The sequence below is a fragment of the Rhipicephalus microplus genome, chromosome 1 (genome assembly GCF_043290135.1).
Source record: "Rhipicephalus microplus isolate Deutch F79 chromosome 1, USDA_Rmic, whole genome shotgun sequence".
Classification (NCBI taxonomy): Eukaryota; Metazoa; Arthropoda; class Arachnida; order Ixodida; family Ixodidae; genus Rhipicephalus; species Rhipicephalus microplus.
This window is the reverse complement of record NC_134700.1, coordinates 107,082,663-107,098,460: the sequence shown is the minus strand read 5'-3', so window position 1 is coordinate 107,098,460 and position 15,798 is coordinate 107,082,663. Positions and strand designations below refer to the sequence as shown.

The 15,798-nt window shown below is 42.7% G+C and overlaps 1 protein-coding gene across 1 annotated transcript; it reads right to left on the bottom strand.

Moving 5' to 3' along the window:
* Positions 1 to 7,353: 7,353 nt before the first annotated feature.
* On the bottom strand, positions 7,354 to 9,021 carry LOC142768734 (uncharacterized). Its single transcript, XM_075870742.1, has 4 exons — positions 8,741 to 9,021; positions 8,491 to 8,535; positions 8,338 to 8,379; positions 7,354 to 7,744 (listed from the first exon to the last, which is right to left on the bottom strand). The coding sequence occupies exons 1-4, from the start codon at positions 8,805 to 8,807 to the stop codon at positions 7,575 to 7,577; spliced, it is 324 nt and encodes a 107-aa protein (XP_075726857.1). The 5' UTR covers positions 8,808 to 9,021; the 3' UTR covers positions 7,354 to 7,574.
* Positions 9,022 to 15,798: the final 6,777 nt, after the last annotated feature.

Sequence of the window (15,798 nt, the reverse complement as noted above, 5' to 3'; positions counted from 1 at the left end):
CTCGTGCCGGCAACGCCGCCCCAGCTGGTAGTTGGACGGCAGTAGCGTGGACGGCCGCGTTCCTTGGCCGGAGCCTGGATCGCCTGCGTCCGACGCTTCGGCCCGCTGTCTCCCGTCTGCCGCTGCTTCGGCTCGTCCCCAGCCACAAAGCCCACTGCCACGTGAAGGTCGCCCGTGGCCCAATCGTGGCACGCCACCTCTATGGGCCACCACAGGTCATCAGCTGATTCGCTGACACTCACGCGCACATTACACGCGCCTTGCCCCGCACTTCCGTCGTTGTCGTTTTCTTCACTCATCACACCTGCGTATTCCATTGTTGCTGAGCTATACGGCGAGGAAGTGATGGTTGTCGCCTTGCAGCATCCGTTCTAAAGAATGGTGTAGGGGTTACTAACGCTCACATTGCTGGTTTTCACCTCACGCAAGGCTGCTTTTTCTTGGTGGCATTGAATGCAGATGTCATGTTGCACTGCCACTGATGCCGGTGAAAGGGTGATTTAGGCGCGCGATGCACTAGCAGCGCCAGCACTGCAGAACGTGAAAAATTGTTCAAATAATTTCATGAATGACTCTGGGTGAGTAGAGCAAATTCTTTTAACTGAAATATTTAAAATTAAGATATTTGTATAACTTGAAGATGCCTTAGCAATGTCAACGAATATTTTCTCAAACGCATCGTTTTAAAATATTCGTTTATTCAACACTCCTACAAGTGACATTCCAGTGTCGTAACAAATTTACCGTCCGAAAACAAGGTACAAGCTTACAAATGCGCAACCAAAGAGAATTGCACATAGAGCACGCGTGATTTCGTTACCGCTAAACACATTCGATCACAAACCTCTATAACCACTATGAGATACGTGATTTATTATGGTTGTACTGAAATGATATATTAACTTCCTAAATAAAAACCAAAATCTCGCATTTCCATGTTACGCTACAAATTATACAGATGTTTGCAGGATGTTGCTCAGCAGGTATTCTGGCAATTAACGATCCAGCCTTCCAGCATATTAACACAACATTTGTTCAGTTTTGCTTTTATACTTCGAATGAGCGTGTTCAAATGCACACCAGAAGTTGCTCCATGTTGCTTAACTTAATGCTACATTGTGAAATGAAGATAAAGCATTTCAACGTATTTCGAAATAAAAGTGTTCTTACACAAATAGTTCCTTTTCCTTATCGAAATACCCAATGATGCATGAAAAGGAAACTAGTGCATGGCCCATAATTAGAATTCATAGTTTCGAATATCCAAATTCCAATAGGATTGCGTTTCGACTACACTTTTACCTTTCTGCTGTGACCCAGTTTCAAGCCTGTCTCAAGCATCTCTAATAATGAGCTTATTCTCACAGTCTCAAAGCTCTCACCTCAAGGACTGCGAGAGGTAGTTAAAGTAATTGTCTTGGGCAGTTGTTTCAATAACATCGCGATATCTTGTTTAGAATAGGGGAGAATTTTTGGCGAAAACAAAGGAACTAAAGTGGCACTGAAAAAGTGAAAAATCCTATTGTCCACTAAACGACTTCCCGCAGTATCAAAAAATCAAACGTTTCGCTCGCAGCAGCATCAGTAGCAGCAGCAGTAGTGGGCTAACACTTCACGCAGCGCCATTTATTTTGTCACTGCCGCAAAACAACTTTCCAGAACTGGGTTTCTTCTAAACGAAGACAAAATAAGGATTGCGTGGAATAGATGTTTCGGCTTCATTTTCGCACTGCGGCCATCCCTCAGTTCTCAACCTTTCCAACACACAGCAGCATCCTCCCGACACTTCAAGCTTCCAGCGCGAAAATTATAGTGCGGTTAAGTGTCTCGACACGTAGCCAAACGCTGCGAGCAAATAGGATTGCTTTGCTGCCGCTGGACGCTCCCTAAACTGTTCATTCGGACGCCTTTCTATGGTATGTACTGAGGCTTGATTTCCCCGAATGAAAAAATTTCACTATGAATTGTCCAATGTGAAAAAAAAGTAAGTGGAAAGCAAGTACTGCGACATAGACGTACGGGACTTGGAAAGTCGATTTTATGTATGCGTTTGGCGATTTTATCTAGCTAGATTTTAACTTCTCCTAAGTTCCTGTCCGTGGCAACCATCTCACTCACGGAATGTCGCGCTATTTTATTGCTTCTTTTTTTAACGCCGGCAAGCTATTTACAGCGTTGCATGTTGGGGCTTGCGTACACTGTTCAAGTTTTAATAAATGCCATTTCTGAAAAACAGATAGAAATATCATGTTATCATGTTGTGGCTGGCGTACACTGTTCAAGTTTTAATAAATGCCATTTCTGAAAAATAGAGAGAAATGGAAATAAAATAAAAGACTGTCATGGAGCATCGAAAACGCACTAACCCTTCCCGTCACTTTTATATCATGGTAACAAAAGAAGTGGTGGGTAGGGATTCCACGAAGCGCACATGCCGCTGTCTTAAAATAGCCTTCACAGATAAAGGAATGGCCGTCTAGACTCGGCAGACCCGTTTGTAAGCTGTTGAAGCTGTGCAGACTCTCCGTCATACTACTTCCCAGTGCTGCGGTAGCTGCCAGAGACCAACAATTTGTTCATTGAACGTGCCACTGACCTTTCGCTCGAGATAAAGAATTCACTCATCTGGGGATGTGCGTTCTGCGAAGGGGCTCTCCTAGTCGCTCTTCCTTCCTGCATCAAATAGGCGCAGTGTTTGCGTTTATTCTATTCGAGAAGAGTGTACACCGTTTTACGGTATTTATATCACGTAAGAACGCTCAAACGAAACGAAAATGCAAAAATACCAGCACGCAGGGAGACGTTAAGATACTTCAGTGATGCTAAATAACTAAATTCTTCTTTCAGTTTGCAGTTCACCTGCAGATAACGCTTTCCTTGCCCCAACCAGGGTCATCAGTGTCATTGTTATTAACAAAACCTGGCCCTGATCTCACGTATATATATATAGAATGGCATACTACAGAAGGCATATATAGAAGGCATACTATAGAATGTCTCAAGTATCACGCAGCACGAGTTAAACTAAAAAAGAGCGTCGTTACGCAAAGCACGCTCAGGGCATCTTGTTCCAAGTATAGTGTTGTAGTCATTACTAAGTTTTTTTCGGTAACAAGATTTGCGAACTTATCTAAGTTATCCTTTCGAACTCGACAAGTACTTGCCTGATCATTAAATTGTCAATGAGGCATATCTAGGCATAATAGAATAGGATCTCACTGCGCTAATTTCAAGGACCCACTAATTATGTACTCTGGCTGACACAGAAAGCAGGAGAAAGTCAGAAACTAACACGTGACCACGCTCCTACTCCCAATAGTTGGCAGCGCTATGGCCAAGTCACATCTCATTTTTCAGATTTCGTGGGTTTTATTTATTACAACCCAAAAAGGCAAGATGTGAGTAAGTACTTAGTTAAAAATATCACTGTTTTAATGCGTTTGAACTCACCAACATGTGCCAAATCAACGTTTGATGTATCAGGCGCGTATTTGTTGCCATGACAACATAATTAGGAGTAAATGAGAAAACCTCCATAATGAAAAAACTTTAATAATAAACAGTATATTGAAAACAATATGCACTAGATGTCTTTCGTGTAACAGCGTTTATCGTTTATAAAATCATGCTGCTTTGTACTTAGGACACCCAAATAATGACGTGGCTGAACTCGCACAACTCCACATATTGGCTCGTCAGATGAGATTTTTTCTTCAAAATCAACGCAAGAGGGAGTCGCGTTACATGTTTGGCCAAGTTTATTCATGCATAGTACTACTGGCAATAAGTGCATCTCCAGCAGAACCTTAACCTTCGTAGCCAAACCTTGTTAGGTATAACAATATCTCTGCTGATGGTTTCAGCCTCTCGCGAGCTGTGGAAGTGAGGCTCTTTATGTTCGACTGATTCACCTAAACTGTTTTTAAGGCGTAATTATAACACAGCAGCAAGAACAAACAAAATAATCTTTTTTGATTCATCTTTGGTCTCACTGCGCGAACGCTCTTCCTAACAAAGGAACCTTCTCTTGATACAGTGCCTCTCTTGACCCTAGCAGTACCATGCCTTATAAAATAACTATCATCTCTTATTTGGCAAGCTAAACTGCAGTATACAAAGGTTAGGTCATAGGCATAACCAGTTAAGCTTACCTGCGCAGCTGTTAGTCAACGATTCAATTGATTGGTTTGTGGGGTTTAACGTTCCGAAACCACCATATGATTATGAGAGACGCCGTAGTGGAGGGCTCCGGAAATTTCGACCACTTGGGGTTCTTTAACGTGCACCCAAATCTGAGTACACGGGCCTACAACATTTTCGCCTCCATCGCAAATGCAGCCGCCACAGCCGGGATTTAAGGTTGGTGCACACCGGCGACTAGCCGTGGTCGCGCGACCATTTGCGACTGGCGACCAAATTGCGAGCGACGTTCACACCGGCAAGGCTTCATGCGAGCGACCGGAAGTCGCAAACCTGGAGAGTCACGTACAGATCTCGTTATCAACGAGAACTTGGGCGACCGGCGACGATCAGCTGATCAGATACGGAGCCCGCTGAGCGCGATGCGTTTGTTTCTGACGGCTGTGTTTGCGTAGCGTTCTCCCGGCAGCATCATAGACTTCGAGTCGAGTGATGAAGAAGAGGTTGTGGCGGTGCTGATGTGCTCAGCCAACGTGTCAGCGCTGGCAGCACGAAAACGTTCAAAGCAAGCAAGGCGGTGGTGGGTGAGACCGTCCCTTCGCTCGCGAGAAGTGGCTGGCCACACAGGGCGTCTGCTTCCCGACTTGCGCTCGCACGACGAGGATTATTTCCGAGAGTAAGTTTATGGTTGTTTTACGTGCTTATAAGATAGTGCATAACATGTTATCTCATTCTTTTTTTGGTGGTTAGCTTCATGCGGATGCCGCCACGAACGTTCGACACATTGCTCGAACTGCTGCGCCCCGCAATATCCAAGCAGGACACAAACCACCGGCCTACAATTTCGGCGCACGACTGCCTGGCCATGACCATTAGGTAAGAGCGTGTGGTTTGAAGATTAATATGCTGTGGCTTGTGGCTGCGCTTCGCTTGTAAGGAAGTTTCGTTTGGGCGGATAGAACGAATTGCATTTATGACGTATGTGGGCTCGATGGTGCAGTCGTTACTGCGGTCGGCAGTTTAGGCGTAAATGACGGGTTTGATTACGGCCGCATCGATCGCCTTTAGGTGGAGGCGAAATGCACTTAAGTTGGCGCGTTTGTTGCGCACGTACGTTAAGAATCTCAGGTGGTGAATATTTCAAAACCATCTGTTGAGGCTTATTGCGTAATCAGTACGTGGTTTCCGCTTGTAAAATCACAGAAAATGGGATTCTGCGCTACACAATGACATTACATTGTGGACGTGTCAGTTCCCGTTTTCTGTTATCCTGATGCACAGGTACTATACAGAGCGCAATTATGATGTTATAAAATAAGTGAAACACAGTCCTCAGCTTTGCGAGTACAATTATGCACAAATTTTTAGGACAAATTGATGTGCTGTTCAAGGCACTCAAAGAGTATTCTTGCCAAAAATATTTTTCAGCATCGAGGAGGGAGGAGGTTCAACCAACCACCCTTTATGTATCTGCATGCACGACGGTGTGTGTTTGCACAAGTACACATGCGAAATTTCTCACAAACGTGGGCAGCATTGAACCCCTGCACCTTGCTACAATTTTACGTATGTTCTGTAAAATTGACAGTGACACAATACACTGTGGACAGTAGCGCAGTGGCAATACATATTGTGGACGGTAGCACATTCTGTGAAAGCAATTTAAACAATAGACTTGAGTGATGTACGTTTTGCGAAATAGGTTCTCCTTGAATTCACAGCTTTTAAGAAATCCATGCTAAGCAAATTGCTACAGGTACGTTTAGGTTGCCCTTCTTCAACCTGAGTGATATGAGCACGTACGCTCTTCCATGAAAAGGTTGATGCATGCTTATGATTCGCCAAAATGTGTAGGCACAGAAATATTCACTGCATATACGACAGCTTGCGGAGTGCACAAGCAGTGCGACTGTTCGCGACCAGTCGCAAATGGTCGCGCGACCGCTCCTAGTTGCCGGTGTGCACCAGCCCTAATTAGGTTTAACTGTACAGCGCAATCGTTCTCTCAAAAGTGTGCAATGGTTTTGTCCAAATGCGAGCAGTTGCTGACCTTGGCTGTCATGGAACTTGACATATCGAAATTTCTAAAGTTAGTCAGTAAATATGCATTCTATCAGAAGCTGTGATGATGCCGTAGAAAATAGACAGCAGAGGTAGCGCTCATTAATACATAAAAATGAGGAACACTTTGGCAATGTAGCGTCATGACTATGACATTGAAATGCAACTATGCGTGAGATTTTCAAGCTCAGCATGCTCCTTTTACAGTGTGTGTCTTCCATCATGGCTGTTCCGACAGAAATTTCACGTGGCACTTATGCATTTTAGGTATGCCAATGAAGTGCGAGATAAATTGGCGCACTACTTCGTCACAGACGGTCAGGTGCCTTGGCAGGACAAAGTGGTGAACAGCACTTGAGGCGTACAAGGTGAAGGTGGGTTGTAAATGCATTTTATTGCTTACAGAACTTATGTACATAGCATCTTCTTAAGCTAAACAAACAAGAGAAAAATCACCCGTGACACAACAGATACATTACGCGGAAAACTGTCATACCCAAATACAATCATGAAAACACAAAAATAAATAATTCATGTTAAAATATTTGAGTTATTGCACGGTTATCACTACAATTATCACAGAAATAAGTTGCCCTAAAGGGGTCATGACACCCAATTTTCAACCATAATGTGTGTTGTATGAGCTGATTCTTGTATGTTCACATACAAGCTGGCGAAATTCGAGCAATTTGGTCAAGCTGCTAATTTTTAATTGCATATTTTTATAAACGAGCTAGTCGCCTGACAGTTGGGCAATACTGACGCAACCACTATCCATGACATCACGAACCGCTTGCTCGACAAGCTGCTGCACAGTGTACAATCTGGCAGACGGTCGTGTTCCGTCATCAACTGCGCTTGCAATCAAATTTTTTCGCATTGTTGAACTCTCCACTAAACCTAAATGACTTCCAGGGGTCGAAACATGGCTACTGTGTCAGCAATGTAGCGCTGGTACTTGCAGCAAATAATTTCGGATGTCAAAATGGGTCCTGTGAATGTGCAATGCGTATACCATTTGCCATTGCTCCTTCGGCTTGTGACGTCTCGCACGCCATGACAAAATGGCGGTCACTTGTGGTTGGTTGAGTTTTAGGAGCCAAGCACTTCTACGGCATATTTTTGATTAAAATGATCTCTTAAGGGCCCTTTTCACACGTGTACTAGCACATTTTACTCTGTAGTTTTGTTTTTTGCTGACAACCGTCAATTGTTGAGTGACCAGTCATGACCCCTTTAAGTTGAGACTAGAAAAGTGAACACAAGATAAAAAAAGATGGGTGTCATTGACATTATACAAACACTTCAATTTGCTTCACTGCTCTGATGCAATTTTGCCTCTGCTTCATACAGCATAAGTTCTACTGCATGCATTACATCTTGTGCAATGTGCACTGGTAGCTCTCTGAGGCGTGCATCGGTACGTAGAGCGAAGATACCAATGTTATTTTTTTTGATGACCCCCTTGTTCGCTCTGATGTGTTCAAGGTGCTCCATGCATGCTTGCGCCACAGCTTCATGGCTTGTGCCCTCTCCTGCATTGCTGCAAAGCAAGTGTGATCTGCGATTCATGCATATGAATGCTTTAAGGTTGCATTGTTACTTCGTGAAGCACCATTTAGCAAAAAAAACTGTGTGAGAACGACAAGGTAGAAACAGAAGAAACAAGACAGAGCACTGACTTTCAACTGATGTTTGTGCTTTTCGGCACTAAGAAAGAAAAAAATATAGAGGAACTGAAGCAAATTAAATAGCACACTTAAAAGATAAATGTGTCAATAGGGCGTCTACCTCTCTGTGAGAAATAAATGGGCTTTTGATCTTTGAAACGGACACTCGTGTTTTGGGACAGGGTGCTGATGTTCTGATATTAACGCCTAAATATTACGGTAGTTACATGGGTTCTGTCTGCCTTAGTATAAATGTGCCCACAATAAAAACATCAGTTTAAAGTCGGTGCTCTATCCTGTTTCTTCTGTTTCTACCTTGTCGTTCTCACACTCTTTTTTGTTACTATGTCTGTGTACCAACTTGACCGAGCGTTAACCTTATAAAGTTTTGTATTTTGTAGCATGCGCAGGATTGTTAGAAAAAAATCTGCAAGTTTATCCTCTAAGAGTTAGCAGTATATCTCACCTAGCGCCCTCGCAGGTCCGTTGTCGTCTTGACGAGCGTGACCTGCAGTGAATTATACATATTGCTTAAATGTACAGAAAGAGATCCTTTTCTAAAAGTTGTGATTGTGATCTCTTGCCAGGATCACCTAAAATAATTTTTTCGTTTACACACCGTTTTGATGGTGGCTGCTCTCTTGAGGTGGTTGCTGAAGCATCACTGCAGAAGGAGGCAGTATTATTATACAACTTATAAAGTGTTACAATTGCATGCAGCAGAATCTGGTGGGAAAACATTAGGCACATTCTCAAAATGTGCTAGAACATGAAGAAGGTTACAAAACATGTTTTTAAGATTTAATAGATTGGCTATCTATGCATGCCCTTCATTTGTCATTACTTAGGTGGATTCATAAAGGTTTTACTCATTGCTGCAGGTGTCGACACCAGTCTCCTCAGTTGTATCAGGGGTACGTTCCGGTTCCGCTGCATGGCTTGGCCGAGGCGGTGATCTGCAGTGATGAAAACTTCTCTCTATGTATTTGATGATGCCACTAGTACATGAACAGTTTTAGGCATTCTTCGGGAGTTAAAATGCCATTATGATTTCACTCAACACGAGGTTTATTTTACACTTGCGTTACCTCTTGATTGAGCACTGCTGTATGGAAGGTGTGCATACAGAAGTTTAATGTGCCTATTATGTTAATAAATTCTATGTAGGTTGCGCATCTAAATGAGATATTGTCACGGAGATGAAGTAAAGGTAGAGGAAAAACTCAAGCAGCTGATAAGCACGCGAGGGTGTTAATCAGCCATTGTGAATCTTGCCTGTGGGTTTTCCCCTGTAAGCGCATTTTGTACAAAAGTCTCTAACCCCGTAACAATATCTCACTGGCTATGTGAATGAAATTTATACAGTCAATCCTAAATGGCTGTGCAAACGATGAGTCTGATGAAACTGTGCCTGCTGTCATTATGTTTCTTGAACACATGCTGCATACGACTTTTGCAGCATCATTTTACTGCTAGGAATGAGTGAATGCTTCACATTATTCAGCTCACTTGTATTGCAATCAGCACTGGGCACTTGTTCATAACGAATGGACATGATTGTGTTGCCAGTGTATGCAGATAATGCATTAGTTTGCTTGATTGCGGCCTGTCGCTGATGAATACTTTGCTTTTTCAGAAATATTTGACGTTGTACAATAACCACATTCACACAGAAACAATGCCTGTGCCCTCATGTATTCCTGTGTGCTTTTGTTCAGTGTTGAGTGCTGAGTATATTTAAAAAAATGCAGTGGTTTGAGCAAGCTAACGACCTGAACACCGCCTTTCAGGCACGCTTGTATTTTTTCATAATTTTGCAAAGTACAATCACCTAGTAATAAAAAATAATTTTTCTAGGGTCAAGTCCATGCGTGTACAGCTTCAAGTGCATGCACATGGTACCGAAAATTTTTGTGCATGCTCACCTCTTGTTAGCCTCTTCTGCTGTGATGTGGCTGCTGCAAGAGAACATGCAATATGTGATTCTGTCAGTGCTACTGTTTGCATTTTTAGAGCATTTTCACTGTTTTGCTACAATATAAGTACTTATGCTGCATTCTTGTAATGAATATGTGCAACGCTTGTCTATGAACAGCCTCATGGCACATGCAATAAGCGATCTCTTTAGATTTTTAGATTTTGTATTAAGCCTTCCTTCTTTTGGTAAATGAGAGCCGAGAATGACACAGAAAGTACACTCAATTCTCTCATTCTTACTGTTCTGTCTTCAATATTCTGTTTTGTGAAGCTGTCCACGTGTTACTTGTACGGTATGCTATACTTTTTGCGTTGTGCTGATGCATTGTGCTATGCTAACCAAAACATTTAATTTTCTGTTCAATGGAGGGTAAGCATTATTCATTACCTTTGGTCAATGGCACTCATGTTGCATAGTACCCTAAAAGAATAATGCACAGAGTTATTCTTCGTAGCTGTAGCCACAATTACTCGACATCAAAACAGCCCATTGCCACCATGTTCATGATCACATGCATGCCCACTGTGAATTACCTCTTGGGACTTCTATGTTTATGTGCCGTGTACTTATGTGTATTGATATGTGTGTATTTATGTGTATGTATAACAGTCATGTGAATTAAATCAACTTTTTTTGTTTAAAACTCAATAGTCAGCTAATATTGAACTTAAGCCACAGGCTCAGATCTCCTCCCATTAATTCAAGCATGGCCTCAAAATGGGGCCATTTTATTGTTGGAATGTCGGCTGCTCCGGCTCCACTTCTTTGTCTTTCACGTATGTCTTGTTGTTTGCTTTTGAAGATATCACGCAGGTTCTTAAATCGTTTCTCAACAAGGACACCTGAAAACAAAACCCTTGCTCTAAGAATGTATTGTGCATACTGTATTGCTGATAAATTTTCTACTTTATTTCAGCACAATTGTGAGCGGTCTTTATTTTCTTTGCCCAGATCATTTCGGCTGCAGCACCCTAGAAATCTGAATATTGGGCATCAAAATGAATCGCATGCCATCTAAACTTAAGTATTGGTAGGGGCTTAAACATTGCAAAATCTCTGCCCATGATTGAGGAAACCTGCAGCCGAGGGTTCCAGATATGACGCCCACCTAGTGTTTTCGACCGTCCACCTACATGTGCACGACATCACAGCTGACGCAATGATTAGTTGCGCAAAGAGTTATGTACACTGTTTCTTGAAGGTAAGCATGTCAGCCAAGCTATTGTAACTAAGAGGCTGTTTATACTGTCGGCAATTGAAGTTCACTTGCAAAAAGTCTATTTCATGAACCAGCACATGATGTCTTTATCACCTTCATAGTGAAACTTTCTAAGCATTACTGCATTGTGCAAAACTTCACAGGTGAGTATATACCATTGGTATCGGCCAAGCGAAACTGTCGTGTACAGCGGGAGCGATTGTTGTCAAACAAAAGCAAACATGTTAAATAACTTGAAAAGAAGGATGAAACTAACTAGAGCAAGATGACAATTCTTGAGAAAAAGAAATGCAGCAAACATAGTATATGACTAAAAGTGTAACATAGAGCGAGAGGAAGGAAATTATAAAAAAATAAAGGGACCAAAACATGAAAACATACCAACACATACAAGCAGACATGAAAAATTTGACTTTAAAATATAGGAACAAAGAAAACAAACAAAAACGAAGCACAGTTGGAAACGGAGAGATATAACCTCTGGGAATAAAGGAATAATCAAAATATAAAGGCACCAATAGACAAAAACACAGGAGAGGAAAGCAACAGTTGTGAAGAAATGAGGATTAGATATGGGCCACATTGCAGAGGAATAAATTCCCCCATCTGTGCTTTCCTTCAGTGTTCGCCCAGCCCCTAGAACACTACCATATCTTTTTTTTTTACGATTGCGTGTCATTTGGCATCAACAGCATGTCTGACTCCCAAATCCGGACATTTGAGAGTGCTGATAAACATGTTTTGTATGTCTTAATTACACGCTCCTCTATGGAGTGCACAAAATGCGCTCGAAGCAGAAGCTACTTTGCATTCTTTTTTAAAACAGCACAACTGCAATGCATAGGCAGAATTAAAGCGTAACACCCCCCGCCCTCCCTCACCGCGCACTAGATATTATGCATTGCAAATGCCGCACGTTCACAAAAGCACACATTCGCTTGGCCAGACGATGACGTACAAACACAGCAAGGAGCATGCGCTAGGTGAGTTGGCAACTGCGAGCAGTATTTCGAACGTCTGAGCTTTATTATCAGCTATACAATGTTCTGTCATGTCGATTTCGATGTTAAACTCGGAAAGTCGCGAGAACAAACGTGCACACAACTGCGCTCGCATACATCACAGTCAATACATCTCATGCAAACTAAAACCTTGCAGTACAAATACCAATATTTTCATTCTTCATTCACTGGCAACGCCAGCCATGCAGTACACACCTGTTCTTGCTTATATAGCTACTGAAACAAAAAATCTCGGTACTTACTCGACATGCCGAACATGCTTCCGATCTCTGCCCAAGCCCGGTCCTTCTTTGTCCGATCTTTAAAAGAAGGGTGCCGCTTGTCATAAAGATATGGGTACATTTTAATCGCGTCGATGAGGAGCTCGGCCGAGTACCCAAAGCTGGCCGTGGTGGCATTCGCCTGATGGGAGGAAAAATCAACGGAGGAACGTACGTGTCGTTCGTACCTCACGGCAGTAGGCAAGCGCAACGAGAAAAAAAATAACATACGAGGTGGCCGGATGTAAACAAAGGTTGACGTCAGTTCTGGTCTTCGCTGATTGGTTAAAGTGTTTTGCGACTGCAGTCGCGCGACCAAAAAATCGGTCAGGAAGCGACTGGCCAAAACAGTCGCTTTGCGACCGTTTGCGACCGTTCGCGACTGCTTGCGACCAGTCGCAAATGGTCGCGCGACCGCGGCTAGTCGCCGGTGTGCACCAGCCTTTATCCCGCGACCTGCGGGTCAGTAGCCGAGTACCATAGCCACTAGACCACCGTGGCGGGGCGTCAACGATTCAATGAACTTGTAAAAATATGAGCTGGCAAAATTTCAAACAACCAGGGGATTCCTCGCGTCGATTTTAAGAGTTTAACATGATAGCGAATAGTTGTCCCTAGTGCGTACTATAGCAACTTCTTGCATACCTTTTACTGTATAATCTTAGTCGAGAAGTTCAAACGTATGATACAGCAATCTGATCAATAAAGTTATAGGTGAATTATAGTAGTGAAGCTTTTGCATATGGCTTCATTTTGTAAAATGGGTAGCATGTTTGAAAGCACAAGGAATTACGCGCGTGAAATTTTTTGAACTTGCTGCAAACCCACTACGCGGAATTAAAGGGCCAGTAAACACGCTCTAACGTGTTTTTTTTTCGAGTCCCCAAACGAACATGTGCTTCTTCGTTGTGCCTGACCAACCTCCTTTCAGGCGCAGTGACGTCAACTTGGTGATCGATGACGTTCACTTTATTACTGTTTGTTAAGACCAATCGAGGAGCAGCGTGCTGCGTCACGTCGCGCATCGCCGAGTTGACGTGACTGTGCGTGGAAGGCGGTCGTTCGGGCGTAGAAAGTTGCGCCTGGTGTTTAGGGGGGTGTAAAAAGAAGTGGAAGCTTGTTCATGGGCCCTTTGATAGAATACTTGAACTAATGTGGGTGTCTTTTGTCGGCGGCTCGAAATTTCGCTATAAATATTACCTCAGAATGACCTAAAGTAATTCATTAAAGATATTCAAAACATAGTTAACTGATTTCAAACAGTCAGTTTCCTTAAAAAACCAAAATCATATTTTTTACTCATCCTAAACGGAATGCCTCCAGGTGGCGTATTAGGTCCCATGTTTTTTTTTACATATAATACCAATAATATTATTTATACCGCTCAATTCATCATATACGCCGGTGACGGTACTTTTTTTGTTTCTGGTCTGGATTCAAAGAAATTATTTTCACAACGCAACGATCTACTTGGTAAGCTATCTGAAAGTTTGATTGCTAGCTGCCTAAAAATAAGTCTTACGAATACTAAAGTATTGTTATTTCACAATAAAGACAAATATTTGACACAAACAAACGGCAATTTTGGCTCCTAAAGAACTGTGAATCATTGATGAAAATGATTTTTTAGGCGCTACTCTCTCTTCGCACCTGATTTGGGACAAACACTTTGAAAACATCTTCAAACAACTGCCAGCAATCACATGTGTTTTGTCTATATGTAGGTATCTTCTTCCATCGATAGCAAAACATGAATTTGTATGCCTTCCTTTCTTTCCTTTAAATTATTGCAGTTTCCCGTGCTGGGTGACCAGTGAAAAAACAAACATTATCAAGAAATTTTTCATGCGAGTTAGGATTATTCCAGACATTGATTTGAGTTTTTAGAAGATTGCCCGGTAAGGTTCTTGTGTTTGCGCCCTGTCCGGTGGCCGGCGGCAAGCCTGCACACCAGTGTTGCCAGTGTAAATCTCTCCGCTTGCCTCTGACTACCTTCCTTCCAGTGACTCAAACAATGCTTACCAGATGGCGCGCCGCCACCCATGGCATCAGTGTTCCGCTCGACAAATTTCACCTTTGCTCGTCTGACGTGCAGTCCCTCCACGCACAGGTTCGTGACATCGAACATGATCCCGTTCTGACCGCAGCCGACTTGATCTATTTCACGTAGGCATGAAAAGCTGGAAGCATGCACGTCAATGGGTTCGTTCCAGTCGTGTGCACCAAGGTAGCGGAGCATCCTGCACGCGGTGTCGGGATCTACGTCAAGCCATACCTGATGGTGCTGAAGATGTCGCGTTGCCAATAACCAGCCCGAGTCTTGTTGGGAGCACACCGCTGCAGTGTGAAGCTCCCATTCTCATCGTTTCACGGTCATGTACTTCACACCGAACTCATCAGAAGGAGACGTCACCAAGTACATCAATAGGGCAATACATCGATACAGGATCGAGTTCAAACACGCTCCCTTCTTACTCGCCACAGATGTGAACGCTAAAATTGTGCAAAGCGATTGGCTAATTAAACACATGATATCACGTTACGCTCTTCGATGCGTATCGTGCGACTGCAAACGTCCCACCACCATCTGGGGTCCATGTATCGATGTTGCCTTCTATAACTTTCCATTACGTCCCATTATATATGCGTCTTTGTTAACACACTTTATGGATCATGTAATAATCCTAAAGGGAAACTAGTTCCGGAGCTCATGGGACAACGCCCGTCTTGTACTTGATGATGATGAATAGTAGGCTATTGTGGCGCAAGGGCCATTGGTCGCCAAGCCCACAGATGTCCTTTGGTGTATATATGATGTATATAGTGCATGCATCGTAAAGTAATATTTTTTAAAGGAAAACAAGTGCTTGAGCTCATCGAGAAACCTCCTTCTTTACAGTAGAAAATAACAACTCTTCTTCATATAAATTACATATATTGCCCATCAAAATGCAAGTCGATAAACATTTTGTATGTAATGTATATATAACAACGTTTTCACGTGTGTATATGATTGTAAGAGACGTGTACGGAGGATTCGCAGGTTACACGATCATCTTGGAGGAAGCTCCTTTAACATCATTCACTTTGTGGATATGCCAATGGTCTTTTTTGGAGACAGCAGTGCCAGTTTTGCTAACTCATAGAATGATTAAAACTACAATATCTCCACACTGTTCACCTACGTCATTCTTTTTATTTCTGTGCTAGTGCCTTCAAAAATTTCCTTGCGCCTACTGCATCTTTGCCTCCGAAAGCCTCTCCTGCCAATGCCAGAAATAGTGATATGTGGTATGTCCTTTGCTTTCGTAATAAATATAGGCCACTATCACTACAGAACTACGTGCCACATATTTTAAATAAACACAAAACTGTCAATTGATTTTTAGCGACGGAACTTCGGATGCATTTTGTAAACATACGACGATGGAACGTAACTATTATTATT